Below are 24,011 nucleotides of genomic sequence, written 5' to 3'. Positions count from 1 at the left end.
AATATAACCTAAGGGGAATGTATTCACAACCACAACAATCTGATATCATGTGAATTTGTGTCATCAATCTCAACTACCTGACATGATAATGTGCCGTGGCATTAACCATCATCAGAACTAAACATTATCAACAAAGGCCAGGGGAAAAAATTTCAGCTAGTAGACAATCTTTATTATATTCATCAGTGGATTTTATGCACAATATATCCCATTAGAGTCGAGTTAAAGCATTGGAGTGAAAAAAAATATAATTTTGATAAAATGGCTAACTAGGAAAGAACTCATTATCAACAAGCATTGGAGACATTTACTGGCAATTCCACCGGCACAACAGGAGAGCCTGCTGCAGGGCATACATATTCCACTTGCTCCACCAGGGATTCATGAGAGAGGGCCAGTCTTCAACTTCAGGGTCTTCTGTTTTACAAAGAAAGCTGATAGCATGCTTTTACTGCGAACAGGGGCACGCACAATCTCATGCCTTGGATTGTCAAATGACCTGAATGCTGTCAAAGGTTTAGAACCATCCGACAATTCCTGCAAAAAGAAATTCTTATATCAGCAATCTCTCCTCTACCAGGGCAGGTTTCAAAACTGGAACAAGCATGGACATTGCAGTCGTATAGCACACTGTTAGTCATGCATGGCAGAATGGTCAGATAAACCAACCAAACCTCAACTTTTGAAATTACATCCATTTGAAGAAGACTTGCGAAAAAACAAACTGATAACAATAATCCTCAGCAAAGTTTGTCTAGCAAAGAAAATTAGATAAATGGGCAGAAAGATAGGCCAATTTCAGTCAATGATATAGCTGAGAGTGCCTTGGTAATGATTGGAAAACTAAGTAGCTAGTAATAAGCTGATGAGAACCCCTTCATTGAATATGTAAACATAGTTCACTCACCCACAAATGGACCCATAAACAAGATGGTCCTGAAACATTTATTTGTCTACTACATGTACATCTGTATTTACATTTGACAACTTCTAAAATCCAAACCTTCCAAGAGAAATCAAACTAGCATATATGATGTCCAGCCAATAGCTGAGTGACGACGCTTTGATTTGCTTGTATAAATGAATTCCTAGAGTGAATCATATGAAACACAAATTCCCAGATGCTTGGCCATTTTAGGTGAATTTTTTATTGTTCCAAAGGTGTGTACTGTAACATATTCCCAGTCCTTTGAAAGGTATGGTGAACACCAACACCACACTCTACTTGGCAAAAATTTATCCGCTGCACCTTTTGTTCAAGGCATGTGACGTAAACCAGAACTTCCAGACTTCAGAGAACCAACTGCTTTCTTTGTTTTCATCATTAAAGTAAATTCTTTCACTCGAAATCAGTCGATGCTTTTACAAAAAGGAAATTGGACACTGATAGCCCATCAAGGTACATAAGTTTTCTCACCATAGGGCACATCCAGCCAATGACAACCACAATTATGACTATTTCTAGATTGCAGATGAGAAATTAGAACACATATCTTTGTACTATTTCGCAAACCCTGATAAAGCACTATCTTTTCTGCACTATCCTTGAATATCAAAAGTACAGCAGATAACCAGCCACAGCAATACCTATGGATCCAAACAGCTTAAAAGCTTGAGTATTTTTCATCACTATTTATATAACAGAGCAGCTTCTCATGATTTCCAAATGAAAGCAACTGGAGCATCCAGACCTCTGTATGGCACACTAATTTTCTCAGGCAACTTGATACTAGATTAAAACTCGTACCATATATTGTCCATCCTCAACTTAAAAGGCTTTTTGTAGCTGGATATCATAAACCACTTTGTGTTGTATTATATTCCCATCAGAGCCAATAGACACAAGCATTTTCAGAAACAGCAAAAAGTGACAAGAAAAAAGAAAACAGAGAAGGGGTTTGATAGCCAAACATGAACTCCCAAGGCATGGCTTTTTTGTGGACGAGGTCATGCAAACAAGGAAATGAAGATATGACAGAAAAACTTTCCAAGGCATGGCTTTTTTGTGGACGAGGTCATGCGAACAAGGAAATGAAGATATGACAGAAAAAATTTCCAAATTTAGCATGAAGGTTTAAGAGAAACGTTACAAGAATCTCATGCAAACATGCCAACAATTGTATGAATCTCATGCAGAAGATGCCAACAAAAATCCAATATACTCTTTTCAGTTAATCACGCATGCACTCAGAAGAATGTTGGGCATGTCTGTGTTCTTGCTGATTTTGGCATTACCCTGCGTGGGACACCAAATTTTTGCATAATTGCACCAGCTGCAGGGCCTCCACTTGATAGTTGAGCAGGAGCTCCAGAAGATCTTGCTTTTGCACTCTCTTCTTTATCTGCACGCATAGAATCCAAAGCATATGATTTATAATTGTAGACTGATTTACAGTAGCAGCATACTGTTCTTCTTATACATACCCAAAAGTTGAAAAACTACAGATGGTTTTCCATAAGTTTTTGTATCTTCATTGCTGCATGATAGGCACATGTCAAACACCTCAACGCCATATCCAATAAGAGATTTGCAAATAGATAAGTTCTTGCTAGACATGGTTGACAACTCAAGAGAGAGTTTTTATGAGGTAACCTTGTCACAACATTAGTGCCTTTCAGAGTAGACTTTGTCTCGGAAGCTAAGTGCCAGGAAAGAGTTTTTGATGCTGGGGAACCTGATGCAACTTTTTGATAAGTAATTTGAAGCTAAAGAGAAAAACAAGGCAAAAACAGTATCAAAGTCACCAAAGGTAGATGCCTCCCTCACAAAACTTTATACCTGAAGGCTGAAGACGGGATCTAGCTTGAAAATGATTTTGTCTTGCATCAGTCTGTATTTGTGGACTAAAATGCACCTTCTTATTGACAGAGCCTAGCACAAACAAGGGGAAACAGAAAATAAAGGAGTAAGAAAATGATAAAATCCTCCAACACATACTAACACACTTGTAAAGAAGTCAGAAATTCAGTATTACTTTGTAAAACGTAGTGCTTGTGATGTTTTGGGATGAATGCCAGCAACTGCTGCTGTCGAAGACCTTCCTTATCCGTATATGTTTGGCATGTAAGATATTGCTGATGGCAACAAATTAAAATACGTTAAAGTCCATCCATTTCTTATGATTATGATTTCAAATGCTAAGACATCCAGACAGACTAGTGTTGGGATTTCAAATGCTAAGACATCCAGACAGACAAGTGTTGAGAATTACCTGATTCAGACAAGAAACCTTAACCTCCATGGTTGAGACTTCTAATGCTTGTTGCTCAAGAAGATCAGTTAACTTGTAAGCCACAGTACCAAGGTGATCGACAGCATTAACAAGGGCTCGCACAGCATAATCTTTAAGGTTGTCCAGTACCCTATTCCATAGAAATAAGAGTATTTGTGAATAAAAGCATAGAACACAAGTACTTACACCAAAACGAGTGTATGCACATGCATTTGATTTTTTAACTTTTAATTGTCCTAAAGCACAGCGTTAAAAACCCATGCCTTGAACATCCGCAGTCAGATACAATTCATGGTTAATTAATCCAGAAATATTCACCATTTCTCTCTCTTTAATTCTGAAGACACAATTCCATCTTCCCTCAAAATATAAAATTCACTAAATCTTTACCTCGTGTATCCTAAAACTTGGGTTGGCTACATCAATCCTTCACCTCACACTTGATAGAAATTTGGTTTTTTTTAAAAAAAAATCTGTTCTACTATAATTTCTCACACTTGATAGAAATTTGGTTTTTTTTTTTTAAAAATCTGTTCTACTATAATTTATGCATCAAGTTCTATAATTTCACAAACTCTGTAACATATATAACACAATCAAATCAGGCTTTCATAACCAACAGTCCACAAATAAACTTAAATAGAAATCTACCAAAGAATCTTTACCGATTCATAAAGTCGGAAAAATAGGGTTTCGTAATAACTTGCATAAGGAGCTAAATAATGCAATGAGTAGCGAGTACATCAATCAAATCATTAAAGTGCGAAACACATGAATCCTTACGTTTGTTTCTGCTCACTATGAAGATAAGACTTCTCACAGTATTCGGCAGCAGAATACAACTGAGGCCTTAAGTTCTTCAGCTCCTATAAAAGAACAATTGCAATTAAAATCATCCATCATATTTTGCACTCGTTCAATAGTCAATACTGTCACTTCAAAAAACACTCAATCCAACAAATACCATTTTCGGATAAAAATAAAGACATTAAAAAGATACAGAAAAAAAATCTACAGAGGGGAAATGCAAAGACAAACAAGTCAAATAATATTAAAGAATTAGTAACAGATCTGGTAACAAATTCTACAAAGATTGCACGCTTATGACTCTGATTTTGATACAAGAGAGTAGTACCTGCAAGGCTTTGATGAAGCTCTTGCTACGCTCCATGGACACCTCATCGAAAGTCATGGCCGGATTCTCCGGCCTCGTTTGCTCCAATTCCATCATCTCTCTCTGTTTCTCGTCTTTCAAAAAACTTCAGTTACGGGTTTCCTTAAGTATTTATTTTAATTTTAATGCTCGAACCCTAGAGCATTAGAAAATACATGTCGAATGACTTTGTTATTAGTAGTGGTGAATGCTTAAAATGCTTAGATTTGGGGTTAGGTTATGGTGGGAGAAATGGAGAGAGAAAGGAAATTAGTAGAAAGCAAGAAAGAGAGGGAGTGAAGTAGAAGCGATTCCGAGTAGTGGGAGTTCGTAATTTTTGGAGTTGATAACAAGCGAAAATGACTCGAGAGGGAAAGGAATTTTTTTTTTAGGAGTGCTGTTTTATTTGTGGGATTGAATTGACAGCCTCTCTAGTCTCTACAGAGAGCGCGAGAGAGAGAGAGAGAGAGAGAGAGAGAGAGAGAGACTGGTGCTGAGTTCCAGGAAAAAAATTAAAAAACTAACGGCAATCTCTGGTCGCTTTTAGTGGACTTGAAAAGTCTGTGTTGGCCCTGCATTAAAGGGAGTAGTTCAATCCTGGTGACCTGGTCTGGTCTGGTCTGGTCTGGTCACCTACCAGAGGGCCATGAGAATCGTTCACTCTCACATGTTTAGGCCCATTACTAGTTACTGCGCTTGAATGTTCACGGTGTGGTGGCTAACCCCGCCTGCAAAAACGAAAATTTCTAATCTGTGGCTTTGTCAATTATTGTTAAAGCTTGAATTAGAGCCTGTTAAACAGCCTATTAACGATTTGAAAATATATATATATAAAAAAAAACTTGAAATCAAAAGAAATTCAAATTTGCAATGTGCCTGCTTGTTAACGAAGGCTAATGAGAAAATAAGAAAACAAAAATGGCCTGACACTATGAGACCAGAAACATTAATCATGCAGTGATGATGGTCAGGGATTCATTATTTCAATGATAGATTGATAGGCAGTCATGGGACCCTTGGGAGAAAAATGATAAGCGGTGGAAAGGGCGCCCCCAGGACATGCCCAATAAAAGCCTATCTCCGGCTGTGAAGTGATGAGCGTCCGGTCCTCAGCTTGAGGGCTTTGAAGCTGTTCATGTGCCCTTGATTTCCTCGGCTCCCAGCTAGTTTGGCTAATAAATAGTTGGTGGCTAGTGACTAATGATAATGTGCTCCTGCTTTTCTTATACTTTACGATGTTATTAAATATAGTAATCAACAGCTAATCAGCTAGGTTAACAGTGCATTTCATGATGTTTGCTATGATGGCTACCTAATTGGAACAGAGTAGGTGGAGAAGCACCGCAAAAGGAACTGGGGACATTATGATGATCACTTCAAGCGGCACCGTTCAAAAGTTGCTCTCCATATTTCTCATGGTATATGCGAGCAGGAGCTACCGTATCAATCCCATGAAACCCTTGATATCTGAGAAGAGGAAACCGTTGTTTCCATGAACCAAAACTCAGGTAATGTCTTCTTTTTTTTCCAGGGCTTCCACAAAAATCAATGGTGAATAAAAAAATAAATAAAAAAAGATCATCGGAGTCACATCGTGTCTTCACGGCGACACGCACAGTTGTGGGATGGTGAGGCTAACAAAACAGTTCCAAGATTTGTTGTTTGAAGGTCACAGCAAAATTCGCCATCGAAACCTACTGCCGATGGTCACAGCAGCCGGGCTTGCAAATTCAAAACATAATCACAATGATGTTTAAACAAAAAAAAAAAAAACAATATTATTTTAAAATAAATTTTTTAAAAATTGTTAAAATTAACTCGATCATTTCAATTAAACTCTAAGTTGATCTTAAATTACCTTCATTTGATTAAATAAACTTCTAAAATAATTCAAAAAATACCAGCTCCGATCATGCTTTGATTTTTAACCAAGTTTAAAAACTATAATATATATTTGTTAAACTTGATATAAAAAGTTATGAGTTAGCTAGGTTTTGAAGTTGAAGATGAGTTGGTTAGAAAAACCTCCAACGAACGCCTTATTCAAGCAAGGTTTTCAAGTTTAACCAAAAAATACAAGTTTAACCAAAAAATACGAGTCCACTAAAACATGATTAACCTGACATAGTGGATCATAAATTGATTACCCCAGTCAAATCATATTAGATTAGCTTTAAGAATTTTATTTAAAAAAAAAACCATATGACTTATAGTTTAAATTGATAATCTATTTTTTTTATTTTTTAAAAATTATTTTTAGCATCAATATATTAAAATAAAAAAATATTAAAAAATTATTTTTAAAAAACAAATTGAAGTTCTTTCAGCCCTTGACCTAGTATAAACACCCCCCCAACTTTTGAAAGTATTCAAAACCATGCTAAGGGGGAAGAACGAACTTGTTTGGTTTTGGGCTCGGAATATACAATTGTAAACTTAGGATATCCAGGAATAGCATCAAGAAATTGGTTTTCAACTACTAATATTGAGATTATGCTACTCTGCTACTCTGACCTTGCATTTAATTCATATATGCAAGATACTGCAATTCTTATACACTCAAAAATACAATATTTGCCACAGCTAAATATCACCCTCATACAGAATTTGCAATATACTAAAAAACTAATCTGAATTTTTTATACAAACAAGGGGATACCAAAAGTCGAGGGAGGGATACCAAACTCGAGATATATATATTTTGTCCATCGCATGCCAAAATTTGGTGATAACTTTGGAAAATCTAATTTGTCTTTAAACAGGAAGGCGAAACTTCAAAATAAGTCGGTTTTGGGGTTGAGGGGTAACCAACACACTGGATTAACTCCTCCACAGTTAGCACATGAAACTTTGGAGGTGAATTAAGAGCAATGTTGTCAACCCGATGCTGAAAGATCTTCCCCTTGCTGTCAAGTTTGTACTCAGATAGGCCATCAAATCGAGCATGACTCTCCCATGGGACTCGTGGGATGCCATGGACTGTCCATCGAACCATAATCACATTCTCTGCTGGCTGTGACACACTAATGATGTCAATCCACAAAGCCCTGAAAAATATCCTTCCATGGAATCGCAGAGCCCAGAACATTGATTTATAACTCTCAATGCCACCAAAGGTATTGATCGGATCTTTAAAGACAATGTCATCCCTGAAATAAGCACAGAATCCAATAAAGAAAACAATTTCCTTATAAGAGCACCTCTAAAACACCAAATAGAATAATTCTCATGCAAGTTATTTGGCATGGATCACACCAGCTTTACCGAGTGTTTGTGCATCTATGTGCCCGCGTGCATTGTATCTCCTACAAATTAGCAAATCATAAAACATGTTCACGCAAAAACTTTTAAATGACAGTAAAAACTGCACCACTGCCTTCTCTCCTACTGATGACAGTTGCATACCATCAACAATTATTTTGGGAGAATCATCTAAACTTTCAGGAACCTATTTGTAGACCAACCCTATTGGAAAATAACATTAAAAATCAAAGCAACAATACTCTTCTGCTTGGGCAAGCGCACCTCTAAACTTAACAAGATTATCAAAACGAATGAGTTCAATGTTTCCGGACAGATGAAGACTGAAATCAGTAATATCCATCCTTGGCAGTAAGGTAAACAATTTTTAACCTTGGAGCCACAAGACAAGCAACATATCCCTATCTAGCGGCTTCCGTTACTACTGAAACTCTTGCAATTTGATCATTTTGGTCCAGTTGCCTGTACTGATAATCCATTATTATTGTTCACCAAATGGAAAACAGGGACAAGAAATCCATGTTTAATTGTAATCTTTAGTTAAAACGATCCTAAAATTCGCAATGAAAGCCTTCCAATCACAACAGCTATATAAGAATCAGCCATGAGCGTAAAAGCAACACATAACACACATTCAAAATGGTCAATTTCTTACTAAAGAAGCACCCAAACCTGTAGATATCAAAACTGAGCTCTCTATAAAACAACCCGGGAAACTCCTCTCTCAAAGTCCTAATCGCATAACCCATATTCACATAGTAATTCTGCTTCTCCTCTTCCTCGTTAGTCCTCTTCGTTCCTTGTTTGACCGGAGCTGAAAATTGACCGTACAGCCTCACATTTTGATTCAATCCCGAAACCCTGACATCACTTCTAGCCCTGATACGAACATTAAGGCTCTTGAGATTTCTAGGGCTAGGGTTAGGGTTAAAGAGGATTTTTGCGGTGGAGATTTCTCGTGAATTTATGAAGAGAGCCATTAGAAAATTGGATTTTGAGTGAAGCTGAGAGCCGAGAGAAGCGAATCTAATTAGACGAAAGTGAAAAGAAAATTTTCCATTTTCCGGTAAAGCCTTGAGGGGATGCGTGAATGGACTTGCTTGGTTGGCGGGGAAGATAAAATCCGTTTGGGATAATGGTTGCGATTTTTTTGGATAATTTTAGAATTATCTGTTGATTAAAACTGAATATATAAAATATCCGATTGGACACGCTGCCTAGCCCTCGGACAATAACCTCTGCAATGATGACACGCTCATCCTTCCACCGGGTTTGAAACGCTGCCGTTTTCATACTATAAACTACAATCATGTTGGTTTTTACATTTTAAAAGTATTTCCGAAAAAAATATTATTTATTTATTTTTTTAAATTTTTATTTATTTATGTTTTTATATATTTGATATCCTAATATTAAAAATATTTTTTAAAAAAATAAAAAAATATATTATTTAAATATATTTTCAAACAAAAATAAAAAATACAACACTTTCTATTATTACACTAGAAAATAGAAAATAGACTCAATACAACTAGTTGATAATTTCAATAATAATATATAAAAATAATAAACCAGCCATTATTAGTCCAAAGATACATGCTTTAGCATTCATTTCAGAAACGTATCCTGAACTTTAGCTTAAGTCCTTTTTAGTTAGAAATAGAACTAAAATTATTTGATATAGTTCAAAATTAATATAATAAGGTATAATTTTTTACTTGTAAATTAAATTGGCATATAAGAGTAAAATTAATCTATGAAAAAAAATGATATATAAAAACAAATCTAATAAGGTATATACGAGAAAAAAATGATAATTTTAACGACTTTACTAAAAATAAAACATAATAAATCCAAGTATAATCGAAACAAATATATCAAATATATCAAATTAATTAGAAAAAATGACATTCACTATAACAAGAAATAAAAAATGATAAAACTAGTAGATTTAGAAAAAACAATAACAAAATTATATATATATAAACCTCAACAAATTCTTAACAATCATAAAAAAAAAAATTAGATCACTAATTACCTTGTTTTGATGAACAATTATATATATAAACCTCATCAAATTCTTAATAATTATAAAAAAATAAATAATTTTAAATTTGATTCATTAATTACCTTGTTTTGTTGAATAATAAATTAATTGACAGCTTTCCTTTAATTTTTATGCATTGCTTTGTATTATTATATTTTCTTGTTATGATAGAGAAATGGTAAAGAAAAATAAATAAATTTTAAAAGTTGTTTTCTTTTCACTTATAAGGAGAGATAATTTTAAATTCAAAGATAACTAGTGAAATAATAATATATTATTAGAAAGCTATTACTTGTTATATTTAAAAATTAAAAAAAAAAATCTAAAATAATTTGCAGGGATGCTCTGCCCTTGCCATCCCTTAGTTCCGCCTCTGCTTCCGGTAGTCTTTGCTTTGTCAATGGAATGAATTTGAAGTATTTATATGAGTGCTAGCTTTTTTGGCTAAAAGTTCTCTCATTGACAACATCATACTGTATTATTATGGATCTTCAAGGCTTCAACCAGCTGCCAGCAAAAGAAATGGCTACCAATCTCCCGTAATTATCATTAACATTAATCAGTATTTATTCACAGGTAGCGAGTACTGGCTATTTATGGCTTGGTTTGCTCCTATTAACTTAGTTATTGGACATAAGTTTTCTTTTCTTTTCTTTAGTATCAATTTTAATTTTCGTGGCTTATTTGCAACGAAGCTCTATACATAGTAAATACTGTAGAAATCTTTTTACAATATAGACACTAGGCTTTTCAAACTTGGGACGAGGCCGGGGCATGGCTGTTTTAATTACCATACATGTGTGTGTGTTCATGCCAATCATGGGTTTCTGCAAGAGGCAGAATATGGAAGCTGGTACGGTAGATTTTGAAGTCGAAGAAGGCCAGACTCTTACTAAGTTTGATGTTGTGGAACCACGATTGTGATTTATAAGCATGATGTGCTATGTTTAGTTGCCAAAGCCTCTGGACGCGAATTTTCATCAGCTATCTCTCTTTTAAAAATTATTTTGAAATTTATATATGTTTGTATTTATTTTCATCAGCTATCTCTCTTTTAAAAATCATTTTGAAATTTATATATGTTTATATTTTTTTTTATTAAATAAATAAAAATAATAATATTTGAATTCATAATCACTTAGTTATCATATTATATTAAAAAATCATCTTCATATAATAACTTAAATTATTAAATATAATTTATACTATTATTTAATATTATCATTACCGAACCCTCCATAGTATTTGTTGATAGGTGATGGACAATTGAAGCAGCAAACCATGTAAGTCAATCTCTTTGGGGGCAATAAGTCATGCCAATTAACCTTGAAGCTATCAGGGCTTTTTTTTGTTGTTGTAATTCCAGCTTGTGGATTATCCTCTAACCAAGCAGTTCGCCGGCTTCCCTTCTCGTGGAGCAGCAAGCACGTCACAAACTTCTCGTGGAGGCAATAATTTATTATCTTTTATGTTTCTTTTCCATCTCCCTTGATTTTTTCCTACTCCCAACTTCTTGCGACTTGATCACTGGATGTTGAACTTGCCTCTTTGATGCATTAAGGGGATGTGTGGAGACGCTAGCGTAGATGGTTTTCCATTTTTCCGACCTCATTAATAGACAATGTCACGTCTCTTTTGAAGATTCTGTCTATGGAGGACTTAGTAGTCTGTATAGGAGGCAAGAACAAGTCTTTACACAATCATGAGGTAAGTGCTCTTTCTGCAAGGATATCAATTATATTCATTTTTCTGGATTTCAATCTTGAAGTCAGCATTTTGTGCATTCATTTTTCTGGATTTCAATCTTGAAGTGATCAGCATTTTGTGTAGAAAATTAGAATGTAACGCATAATTATCATCATATGGTTCAGCCGTGATTATTCCAGGCTAGGCGCCTTAAGGAAAAGCTACGGAATGAAGAATCTGGTTTGTCAGATGATACAATCTCAAGGCGTTTGTGGACTCAAACTTATGTTGTGGCCTCAACAGTTCTGCATTTAGAGGAGTCACCTGTCATGGAACAAATTGGGAATTTTCTGATGAAAGGGCAAGGAGATTACATGAATCTTCTTCCTTTAATTCATAGCACTATCTTGTCTTTATGCTATTGAAAGATGCAGCATGTTCATGGTGCTTCAGTTTTGAACAGGTAAATTATAATAAACAAGACAAGATTGCAGTACTTCTATATTATTCTCAGCATGAATACCTTGTAAATTGTCTAGTGGAGAGAAGTTGTAATTAAGTAATTAATAATTTGCAATGAAGGTATTATAATTATAAGGTATTCAAATAAATAATATTCATGCCATACTACATTATAAAAAATATTTTTTTTACCAGAAAATATGAGATATTAATTTGTGACCGAATTTAGTCACCGTATTTTTTTATCCGTGACAAATTTATTATTGAAATTTATGGTCACAAATTCCTCAGATTTTAAAATTCTCAACTTCTCTCCTCTTCCAAAATTAAAAATTCTTGACCAAATTTGGTCACAAACGCATTTTATTATGTGTTTTTTATTGCAGTAGAACTTTTTCAATCACGTAGCGTGTGTTAAGGATACTTCTGACAGCAATCATGATAGCAATAATTCTGAAAGTAAACGCAGCCGTAACAGCATTTATCATGGCAGCAATAATTCCAGCAGTAATCATGGTAGTAGCAGCTGCAAGTCTCAGCCTGCAGTTTCAGCAAGATTTCAAGCAATCAATCCAAAGAATCCTAGCACTAATGCCATGATCATTCAAGCAAAATCACAGGAGATTCCAATCATTCCAGCAAGATCACTCTGACAGTAATCACAGCATCAATAACGTGAACTGCAATTATATTTTCTAGCACATGACAAGCTCATCATCCTTCCAATCAACCATAATTGTAATCTCAAGTAAATGCTAAGAGAATCACAATATTTACATCATGAATAACATCAATATATGTATATATATATCAGCTTATAGATAATATTGCAAAATTATACTTTACAGGAAACTTAAGGCACAAATGTGTTGTTTCTATTATGTATTAGCGTAATTGTGATAAATATTTACTTGTTTATCATCGATTTTTCAGTGATAAAATAATTGTTTTTTTTAGTGGCAAGTAAATGACTATGGACTGACAAGGTAAATTCATTTATTGCATGGTAAAAAAATAATATATTTTTTAGTAATTTAATTAATATAATTAAAGTACAATTTCAACAATGAAAAGTGCCTTGTCACTTTAGAAAAAAACAAATCAGTATTTCCTTTAAAAATTAAAAAACAAATTCTTAAGTGATTACGAACTAAAAAGCATTTACAAAATCTTGCTTCTTTCGATAGTCCTTGAGGTTCTCCTTAATTATCGTTATCGACAGTAGTATTTTTTCATCCTCTTGATACCTTCTTCTATAAGACTCGTTTCTTTTCATTGTGAAAGATGAAATTAAAAAAGAGAGGGTTGTAATGTAAAACAGGGGGGAAACATGTGGCCATTTTTAAAGTTGATAGAAAACTGCTTTTTGACCCATCTATTTTCTGTTATTCTCCAATTCTATTCCTTTCACTTTTAGAATTATAGTTTTGATTTAATTTTTATTTTATCTTTTAATCACTAAGTTTTGGGAGATAAGAGAAAAAATCATTAAAAAATAACAAGGAAAAGAAAAATTTGTCAGCTGGCTACATTTTGATAACAAAAAAGATTGATTTTAATGTTAGCAAATTTTATTTGATGAGCAAATGTCTACCAAAGTATTTTTAAGCTTTTATTCTGCTGAAAAGGTACATTAGAGTTGCTAAAGATTTTATTCAGGTTTGATTTTATGTTTTTTAGATCTATTTATGGTTGTTTTGAATTAAAAATTTGATTTATTACCATGTTAAAGATATGTACTAAAAAAAATAAAAGTTACAAAATATTTTTTAGACCAACGAAACTTTGGCCTAATTTTCCAACCACCTTTCCGGTGGTTTGAGTTAGGGCAAGTAGAAAATAGGGTCCATAAATAACTCTTTTTCCTTTTATTTATCTTTTAATTTTTTTTTAATTTTATTATTTTGTTGTCTAATTTTATAAAATTAAATTTTAAATTATTGTTGAAAGATAAAACTACATAAGAACTGGTCACAATGTAAAACACGAGAAAAACACATGAAGTCTCAAAGTCGAAAAAAAAATGCTTTTGAACCCACCTATTTTTCTTTCTACTACTCAATTCATTTTGCTTTTTGAAATTTTAGTTTTAGTTAAAAAATTTATTTTGTTATTTTTTTTGTCCTTATATTCGAGAGAGGAGAAAAAATTATTAGGTGAGCATATTTCACCAACAAAAGATTGATTTTATAGTTTACATGTTTCATTTAATGAGATGAGTTCTGATAAGATGTTTTTAAATTTTTAACTTGCTTGAAAAGGTAAATTAAAATTGAGAAAAAATTATTTTTTGTTTTAATTTTTAAACTGATTTATTAAGGTTTAGTGTTGAGAGATTATTTTATTGACATGATAATAACATTTATTGGTATTTTTAAGTGAAAATAAGTTGAAAAAAGATTTTTTAAATCCAAAAAATTTTAAAATTAGTTTTCCAACCACCTATCCAATATTTAAAAATTGAGAAAGTAGAAAACGCATCATTGTTTTTATTTTTTTAAGAAAAAAGGCCAAAAAAAATTTTATTTATCAAATTGATTTATGTAATTAAAAACATAAGTCAATTGTTCTGCTCCCAATTAAAAAAAAAATAAAGTTAAAAAACACCTTCAAAATATTTGCATTTCTTTTTTAAAAAATTATTTTTTATCCCAACCCCCAACCCCCAGTGTAGCACAGCACGGATAAACAAGCTGGTCTGGACTAAACTAGTACATAGAAAAAACTTTCACGTGCATTAAGGAGTGACAGAAAGGTTTCCACGGATCGTTCATGTTAAGCAGTTGGAGAGGTCATCTTCAAAATTTTATGATCCCTGTTAAGCAGTTGCTAGGAAGTTTGTTTAAACCGGTGAAATGGACTCTCGTAGTCATGTGATACGGGCTTGATGGACTTGTCCAACGAGTGGATCACGTGCAGACCTTTCTTTAGTGTACAAGGGCCCATGGCCCAAGGCCCAAGAACAGAAAAACAGAAGTAATCACAGTATCTGAAAAGATACCATGGAACTCCCGGCGTCTTTGCTTCTCGTAATTGAGGGATGCTGGTACAGTACTTAATTATTGGTATTAATAAAGAAGCTCACAGAAGCGAAGGCGGTCCGTTGTTACAAATACTTCATATGCTCTAGATTTTTTTAATGATGTTTCTCATCAACCTCTCGAGGACTGGTAGCTCGCAACTTGATATATATATATATATATATATATATAAAACCGCCCTTGATGATATATATATATATATATATATATGAAACCGCCCCTTGATGAATCTTGCAAGAACAAGATGTTCTAAATTTTTCCAGTCGAAGAAACTGGATCAATTCATCATTTAAGAACACAGCAACAAGAACTATCTAGATAGTGATCAAGTGATAAGGAATTGGGATCAAGTGATTTGCTCTCTCTGTGGTCTCAGATTTGAGTCCTTGGTTGCTCATATGATGGCCACTGGAGGCTTACATGGTCGTTAACTTCAGGGCCTGTGGGATTAGTCGTGATGCACGTAAGCTGGCCTGGACACCCACATTAATTAAAAAAAAGAAAAAGAACACAACAACAAGGAACAGCGGGGGATACCCACATTAATCTAAAAAAAAAAAACACAACAACAAGGAACAGCGATAGCCATATAGACTTTTATTCGTGTTCAAGCAGTGACTTGGTTCTTTGCCAGCACCTATGTATCCCTTGGGCAACAAACCAGAAGTCTTCACCATTTCAGGACTTCTTCCACATAATAGATGTACTGTTTAATTTGCCAAGATGAAATCAAATCTGATTGATTCAAAACAATTTGAAATTCAGAGACAATTTAGAATTTAAACAATTTTTTTTCTTACTCAGACAAAGAACTGGTAAGGACAAAAATGGTTGGCGTGTATAATACACGCATGAGACCACCACATAATAGTGGTGTGTGTGGCTTCCTCCGAGATTCGAAAGTGATCTTCACTAGTACCACTGGAATCATGCCAAAGACGCCTACCTTATCATAGAGCACAAGTTGACGAAGGAGATTCATCGTGGTTCGGACAGTCCATTTTTATTCCCTTTCCCCTTCTCTTATCCTTTCATTGGTTTCCACCCCCGACTCTCTCAAAAATAGAATAAAAGATAAATGAGTATGCAAATATTTAACCTCAATGTTTTCCTTTAATTTATATTTTTTCTGTTTTTTTTATCTCAAAGGTTATTGTGTTTTCCTTTAATTTATATTTTTTCTGTTCTTTATCTCAAGGTTATTTTATCAAGAAAAAAATAATTTTTATTTTTATAATCACATCATGAAAATAAAGTTTATTTATATATAACATAAATAAATAATTTATAAAAAAATTAGAATAACCTCTTTAAAACACTAAATACATATAAAATAATTAAAAAGATAAATTTTTTTATTTCACGGTGCTCTGTATCTGCTGTTACAGTGCATACATGTTACCATAGTAGAAGCACCACGTCTTTAGTATTTTCTACAAGAATATAATGATATACCGACACAATATTTCTTTCTCTCTCTGATTCCTCAAGTAACGAGGATTCTACTTCCTCAATTTACTCTTCTATGTCCATCGATCTATGTAATGATTATTCAAGCAAAGGACCAAAATAAAATTAAAAAAAGAAACAGAGAGAGATTAGGAAACAGTACCTGGCAGAGTAAACAGCCTAGGGAGGAAGAAAATAATCTACGTGCTGTGTTATTATATATATTCATTTCAGTATAATCGGCACATTGTTTTTAGTATAATTCCCACGCATGATTCGAGTCAAACTCTCTAATTTATACATATTCCCAGTCTAATTTTACATATACAATAATTCCTAGATGAGTTGCTTCCACGCCTTCATTAATCTTTGTTTTTAGCGTTATTATATATGATAAACACATTCTAAATTAAATTAATAAAATTATTTTTTAATCCGTGAGTATCAATTAAATTAATAAAAAATTTCACAAAAAAATTACTAGTTGTAAGGTGTGAAAATCATTTTTTCACGTAATCTTGCGATAAGGGAGAATCTTATGATTCTCCATAGTATACTCTGCAATTCCATGTGTTACTATAATATTATTTATGTGTAGTTGTAGGATAATTATGCCATTAATTATATTTTTAATTTTTTCATTATATAGGATTGTATGAACGACTGTATAATGAATAGACCTCTCCTTGACACAGGAAGGAGACATTCAGTCATTTCCACTGTATTGTAAACATTTTTATATTGAAATTCATAATTTCACTTTGTAGTTCATAATCTTCGAATACCCTAAAAGTGGCAAAAAATCCAAATTATATTCTTTACTTACAGATCACGTCTCATGTATTTGTACCTTCCAACTGCTGATATAACATTATATAGTTAAAAGATGAAGTATTTAGTCGTCTATCCACGTATGTTCATCAAATCGCTTATTTGCCCGTTAATTTGGCTTTAGCCTGCTTGGAAGACAAACGACATGACACGAGGACCGCACTTGAGAATCTACTTGAATGGAGACACGGTTCTGGATGCCTGGTGATGCAATCTGACAAGGAGTCAGAGCATCTTCCAGCAGACAGCAAGCTCGCATATGTCGCTTACACGCGTTAAGTCATTCGTCACCCTTTTTTTTTTCTTTTCTTTTCTTTCTCTGTATAGTTATGTGAAGTCTTGGTATAACTTTTAAAATCTTTGTATTTATGTGAAGTCTTGGTATAACTTTTAAAATTTTTGTATTAAAATGTTTTTTAAAAATATTTTGTTGACTTTTCATGTTAAAATAAAAAAATATAATAAAAATTAATTTAAAATAAAAAATTAAATAATTTAGAATGGTCATGTGTGGTGCATGATGCCATTATATATATTACATAATGATTAATATTTTATTTTTAGATTAACATAGGAGTTCTAATTAATTTAATTTTAAAATTAATAATTATATAAAGTTTTTATATTTTTAAAATTTATAAAATTTAAATTGATAATTTTTTAGGAGCAAATCTAGAATTTAACCTGTTGAATTACATTATCCAAGATTATAATCAATATTAATGTTGTTATGTTGTGTTGTTGGATATTGTATTTATGCTACAAAAATAATGCTTGATAGTTAATTATTATTTTATGTTTATAAATATATAAATTACTAAATAATATTTTATTAAATTCTATTATGGTGTGTTTTTAAGGTATAAAATGATTTATCTATGACAAGGTAAATATTGATATACATAAGCACATCATTTCAATAAAATCAACAATATAAAGATTTTAATTTTGAAACAGAGTTAGTTTCTTTGATATGTGCGATTTAAAATAAAATGGATAAAACTTTCATTGTAATAAAAAAAAATGCAATCCTATAGTAAATTGTTCTGCTTGTAATCAAAGAAAAGAAGGGGGTGCGGAATACACTGCTTCGTTTCGAGAGGAAAACAATTTCTTTTAAAATAATATTCGCTTTGTTGATACTAACTCCTGTATTAATAAATATTATTTAAAATAAAAAACTAAAACAGCTGCTCATTCAAAACAACTATTAAAAATGAGAATGCCTTTAGACTGACTTTTGACAGCACCTCAATTTCACGTGGACAAATCGGCATCCAAAAATGAATTACTAGTTTAGTACACCGCCAACCGTCCACAAAAAGCTATTTTTGCCCACTATAAAAGTCTAAACAGCCGGGGTTTTGAATTACTAGTTTAGTACATGGCCAACCGCCCACGAAATGCTATTTTTGCCCACTATAAAAGTGCAAAACAGCCGGGGTTTGATTTTTCCGCCATGAGAGGAAGCACCGCCTGTCATTCGGACATAATAGTGATAATAAAAACAATAATGAAGAGTATTGTATAATAGGAGCGTGGCGTTTTTCGTGTGTTCGGTAATGAGGTGGAAAGTAAATTTATAAAAATATTTTTTAATATTTAATATTAAAATTACTGAAAAGCAATTAACTCGATGTTAAAAAACATTTAAAAGGGCTGAAACGGAAAAGACAAACGCACCTTTAGCTGTCACGCTGTCGTGGACGTGGGTTCTTATCACATCCTGTGACGATGTCCACCTAGTGCCACTAGCTGAGGGGTACCATTCGTCGTGACAACGAGCACAGTGTCTCACGTGACCTTCCACGTGGTGGGTAGATTTGGAAGCCATGTCTCGTTGTCCGAAAAGGCAGCATATTCGAATAAATAAAGGTAAAGAAGAAAAAGGAAGAGGACAAGCGGTGCCTATTATGGAAAACAAACTTCACGTACAGTCAAGGTAATTTTGTCATGATTTATATGCTGCCTTTGCTCGCTGTTTTCCCTTTCTGGTAATCGTACACTCTGTTTCTGGTTTAAAACAAAAAACCATACAATTTCATTGCAGTATTACGAGTGTATTCGATTTTATCTTTTGATTTTTGATTTTTAATTGTTTTGATAAGTTAATATTACAAATAAATTTTTAAAAATAAAATTCAAGGACTTACGGTATGAATAAAATTCTTAATTAATTAATTATAAGCGATATAGTTTAATAGGTTAAATATTAATTTTGTTTTATTGAGATTATTAATTCAAATATTATAAATTTTAAAATTATTAAAGATTTGATCACTGACTTCAAAATCTTAATAAATTAATCAATCTACAAACTAATAGAATTAAAAAAAAATTCTTAATCAAGGCTAGGTTTTTTTTTTAAGGCTACAGGACATGTGGATGTTTGTCAATATGCAGGAGGTTTGGAACGATAATGAGGGTGGTCTCTCCCAACATCCCTAAAACCCCACTGCCAGCTCGCCCACCCCCTAGGATTCAACGAGGCATCCAGGTGAAGTAGAAATCTCGTTGATAATTTGGTATTTGCATGAATCGGATCTTAAGGGGGTTTATATGGGGGCACATATCGAGGCATTCCTCCTCTTCCATATTTTAAAAAGAAATATAATAAAAAGGACCTTAATCAGCCTGTGATTATCCATGTCTAAAAAAGCTGATAAAATTTCATCATAAGATGAAAATAAACTATATATACCAAAAACTAAAAAAAAAAGGAAAGTCGGTTATTATTGATACCAATATTGAACCAAGTTAATACATTTTTTAAGTAGTTTAACTATTGTGGCTTAACAGTCAATGCGTGGAAACAATGTCAAGATTGCGGGTACGAAACTTACCGACTGCAATATTTTCTTGCAAACGACAGTGACCTTTCTTTTCTTCTGGGCGGGAAAAAAAAACACAGGCCTAAGGACGTGGATCCGAGGTTTTTTAATAACCCAACGGAACCCGTGCAATGATGGATTCTTTTTTTAATCAATTGGCCTTTTGGTTTTTTTTTTAATTATATATTTTAATGTTGGGATTTTAGTTAATTGCATCATTTAGTAATAAATTGATTATAAATTATTTTTTATATATTTTTATTATATTATAAAATAAAAAATTAATTTAACTCGGTTTATAACTTAGTTTAAAGATTATATATATATGCAAACAAAATTAATCCAATCTCGTCCCTTAATGTTAAGGTTTTAGTTAATTTTATTATTGGATTAATTATAAATCAGTTTTTATATTTAATATATCATATTATAAAAAAAAATTAATTTTACTTCTAAAATTCACAGGTTTTTCAGATTAATTAAGATAAACATGATATTTTTTTTTAAGATCTATATAGTTAATAAGATTATACCAAAATAATTTTTATATGATTTAATTTAAAAAATAGATAAATCAAAACAAATAATTTTTATATGATTTAATTTAAAATCTAATTTAAAAAATAGATAAATCAAAATTTTTTAAGTTTAACTATTTTACCCAGTCAGATGACAATAATAAAAAAATTATAATTATCGAAACATTATTTCTTAAAGTTTCAAAAAATCTAGGTCCAACCGAATTTAATACGATAACAAACGATATCACCTCGAGTTTTATAACACCAAAATTTAAGTACAGAACTGTGATTGGATTTAAGCAAATAAAAGGTCAAGTTTCGTGCTCGGTTAAAACCTAATCTGGAATTCTTTTATGCAGATGTAAAACCACCTTGGAAATTCATTAAACCTCCTATAACCGTTCATTTAGTCATAGTTAATACGATAACAAAGTACAATCAAAATATTCCTTATACGACAAATACTCATTTTAAACTTGGTTATCATCACACCCTTTAAGAATATCGATACAATCTGGAAACAAATTATACTATTTAACTGTCCAAACAGGTTGAGGGAATATAATTATGTTATCCGAGGCTGGCATTTAATATCCTTTTTCGTATATTTATAAAAATCTTTTTGCTTGGCTCTCATTTCACGCGCAGTCTACTCTACACGACCAACGAGTGAGTGACCATGACACCGCACCTCAAAATATCTTTCACGCGACTCAGTCACCGCTCCCCAAAAATATCTTTCGAGTACAATAAATGTTCCTTGTAAGCGCGTTACTTAGCCCCCTCTCTGCCGTTGATTGCAATTACCAAACCCGAACCTTTATATCAACGGTCGTTTGATGATTATTGTTTAAAAGAGATTTACCTGGAAGTCACCGTTTCACAGCAAGCCTCGCTGTTGAGGGAGAAAAGAGAGGAGAGAATCCAAAAGCTGTCTCCTCTTTATAAAACCTCTCGAAAAACAACAGAAATCATCTTGGAAAGCCAGAATAGCCAAGGAGAGAAGTAGCTCATCAGAGATAAAACCGAGAGGGAGAGAGAGATCGAAGTCGCTGTTAATGGGATTGCTTTCTTAGAACGAAAACAGGAATTTCTTGTTTTGATTTGTTTCTGGTTAGCAATACCAAAACCTCTCTAATTCATACTATTTTGGCTCAATGGAGGGAGATAAGAAGGGCATTACAAGCGAAGAGCTTAAGCAGCACAACAAGGCAGGAGACTTGTGGATCTCTATTCAGGGAAAGGTTTACGATGTCTCTGATTGGGCGAATGAGCATCCAGGTGGAGATGTTGCTCTCATGAATATGGCAGGCCTAGATGCTACTGATGCATTCATTGCCTACCATCCTGGAACAGCATGGAAATATCTCGATAAGCTCTTTACAGGGTATTATCTCACAGATTTCAAGCTATCAGAGACATCCAAGGATTACAGGAGGCTTGCTTCAGAGTTTGCTAAACTGGGCCTGTTCGAAAAGAAGGGACATATTACTATGTATGCACTGGCATCTATTGTATTGATGTTTGGTGTTGTTCTTTATGGTGTTTTGTGTTGCCAGAGTGTTTGGGCTCATTTTGGTTCTGCTGTGGTGTTGGGGTTTCTTTGGATTCAAAGTGCCTATATTGGTCATGATTCAGGGCATTACCAGGTGATGAATACTCGTGGTTATAACAAACTTGCTCAATTCCTCGCTGGAAACTCGCTCACGGGTATTAGCATTGCTTGGTGGAAATGGACCCACAATGCACACCATCTTGCCTGCAACAGTCTTGATTATGATCCTGATCTTCAACACATACCAGTCTTTGCGGTAAATTCGATTTTTTTCAATTCTATAAAGTCTTGCTTTTATGGAAGGTACTTAAATTTTGATCCTGTGGCCAGGTTCTTTGTGAGTTACCAACACTGGACTTTTTATCCAGTAATGTGTGTTGCGAGGGTCAATTTGTACATACAGACGTTCTTGCTATTGTTTTCAAAGAGAAGATTCCCAGATAGAGCTTTGAACATCTTGGGAATTCTTATCTTCTGGACTTGGTTCCCTCTACTTGTGTCTTGCATCCCTAATTGGCCCGAGAGGGTGATGTTTGTGCTTACAAGCTTTGCTGTTACGGCAATTCAACACGTTCAATTTTGTTTGAATCATTTTGCGGCCGATGTGTATACTGGACTTCCAGAAGGGAATGATTGGTTTGAGAAACAGACAAGTGGGACTTTGGATATTTCGTGTTCATCTTGGATGGATTGGTTTTATGGTGGTTTGCAGTTTCAGCTTGAGCATCATTTGTTTCCAAGGATGCCGAGATGCCAATTGAGAAGAGTTTCACCATTGGTACAGGATCTGTGCAAGAAGCACAATTTATCTTACAGGAGCTTGTCCTTCTGGGAAGCCAACGTGTGGACAATCAGGAAACTCAGGAATGTCGCTCTGCAGGCTAGGGACCTGGCCAACCCTGTTCCGAAAAACATGCTGTGGGAAGCTGTTAATACTCACGGATGAAGGTCGACATTTCATGAAGGCTTATCAAGGCCCAGCGATCACAGTTTCTTGTTTAATTTCAATCTCTTTGCTCTTTACATATTTTGTTTCATATTTGGAAATTTTATTTTCTTGTGCTTTTTTTCCTCTAAATTTTAACCTTTAATTGACAGGGTTTGTACTGGTATTGGCGTTCTGAACAGGCTTTATATAAAAACTCCTTGCTATTGGAAGTATATTTCTTGTTTAGCTGTTACAGAAGTTTTACAGATTCTTTGATCAGAAGGGGATTAAATAGCTGTTACAGAAGTTTATCTTTCCTTTTCCTTTTCTTATTGTTTCTTGAGAAAAATATTCCCCTGCCGTTATAGTTCATGAATATTGATATTTATAGTAAACCAAACACACACTTGTAATGATGCCCCTGATTGTTTTATGCTTGTGTTGGGGCCTGTTATGATAAAGTAGCAGAAAAGAACAAAACAGAAAGCACCAAAATTATGAATATATTTTACAAACTTAACTTCTTCAAAATCAACCCCTAGACTTTTGTGTTGAAATTCATTAGTTTTTCTCCCTCCTCCCATTTGAAATTTAATACAAGAAAGAAAATAAATTATATTAAACCCGTTCTTGAATCTATTTATACTGCAACCTTTCTTGGAAAAAAATTGTTGCTGATCACACTTGGAATTTATCTAATAACGAGAGCTTCTGCCTCCAATTCATCCAGATTAATTTAGACAGGCACATTGGCTGGGTCCAAGTTGCCCATTGGCCAGGTACATGCGACTTGTTTTACGCTTCTCCATATAAACCATTGTTTAGTAATGACCACAGAGAACGTGGGGTTGGTTGGTCCTAAAACTTTTCCACCAAATTTGCATCCAAATCTTTGTCAACTAATCACATGGGTTTGTCAGCTCAAGGCCTAGTGTTGGGTTGGGCAGGTTGACCCGCAGGTTAGGAGATTAGCAGTTTACTACCAGTTGAAAAGGTTGGAAGAATGCTTGAAT

The 24,011-nt window shown here is 33.5% G+C and overlaps 3 protein-coding genes and 1 long non-coding RNA gene across 5 annotated transcripts; 2 read left to right on the top strand and 2 right to left on the bottom strand.

The window, feature by feature from the left end:
* ABIL1 (ABI-1-like 1) lies at window positions 1–4,826 on the bottom strand. Its single transcript, XM_011038990.1, has 9 exons — window positions 4,369–4,826; window positions 4,017–4,099; window positions 3,213–3,363; window positions 2,976–3,075; window positions 2,780–2,872; window positions 2,594–2,675; window positions 2,425–2,477; window positions 2,236–2,342; window positions 1–537 (listed from the first exon to the last, which is right to left on the bottom strand). Exons 1-9 carry the CDS (start codon window positions 4,462–4,464, stop codon window positions 382–384), a joined length of 921 nt encoding a protein of 306 aa, XP_011037292.1. The 5' UTR covers window positions 4,465–4,826; the 3' UTR covers window positions 1–381.
* A 2,062-nt stretch (window positions 4,827–6,888) lies between these two features.
* On the bottom strand, window positions 6,889–8,812 carry LOC105134528 (DUF2358 family protein (DUF2358)). Its single transcript, XM_011038981.1, has 2 exons — window positions 8,320–8,812; window positions 6,889–7,535 (listed from the first exon to the last, which is right to left on the bottom strand). Exons 1-2 carry the CDS (start codon window positions 8,625–8,627, stop codon window positions 7,130–7,132), a joined length of 714 nt encoding a protein of 237 aa, XP_011037283.1. The 5' UTR covers window positions 8,628–8,812; the 3' UTR covers window positions 6,889–7,129.
* Window positions 8,813–10,926: 2,114 nt separating this feature from the next.
* LOC105134520 (uncharacterized) lies at window positions 10,927–11,896 on the top strand. 2 transcript variants are annotated; one of them, XR_844002.1, is made up of 2 exons: window positions 10,927–11,401; window positions 11,581–11,896. It is a non-coding gene; the product is annotated as an uncharacterized LOC105134520 (long non-coding RNA). The 2 variants fall into 2 exon arrangements; XR_844006.1 differs by having other exon boundaries at window positions 11,566–11,896.
* Window positions 11,897–21,298: 9,402 nt separating this feature from the next.
* Window positions 21,299–23,238, top strand: LOC105134513 (delta(8)-fatty-acid desaturase 2-like). The gene has a single exon (XM_011038960.1). The coding sequence runs from the start codon at window positions 21,673–21,675 to the stop codon at window positions 23,014–23,016; it is 1,344 nt and encodes a 447-aa protein (XP_011037262.1). The 5' UTR covers window positions 21,299–21,672; the 3' UTR covers window positions 23,017–23,238.
* Window positions 23,239–24,011: the final 773 nt, after the last annotated feature.

The sequence above is a fragment of the Populus euphratica genome, unplaced genomic scaffold (assembly GCF_000495115.2).
Source record: "Populus euphratica unplaced genomic scaffold, PopEup_1.0 scaffold2.1, whole genome shotgun sequence".
Lineage (NCBI taxonomy): Eukaryota > Viridiplantae > Streptophyta > Magnoliopsida > Malpighiales > Salicaceae > Populus > Populus euphratica.
The sequence above is the reverse complement of the archived record's forward strand: the minus strand, read 5'-3'. Positions and strand labels throughout refer to the sequence as shown.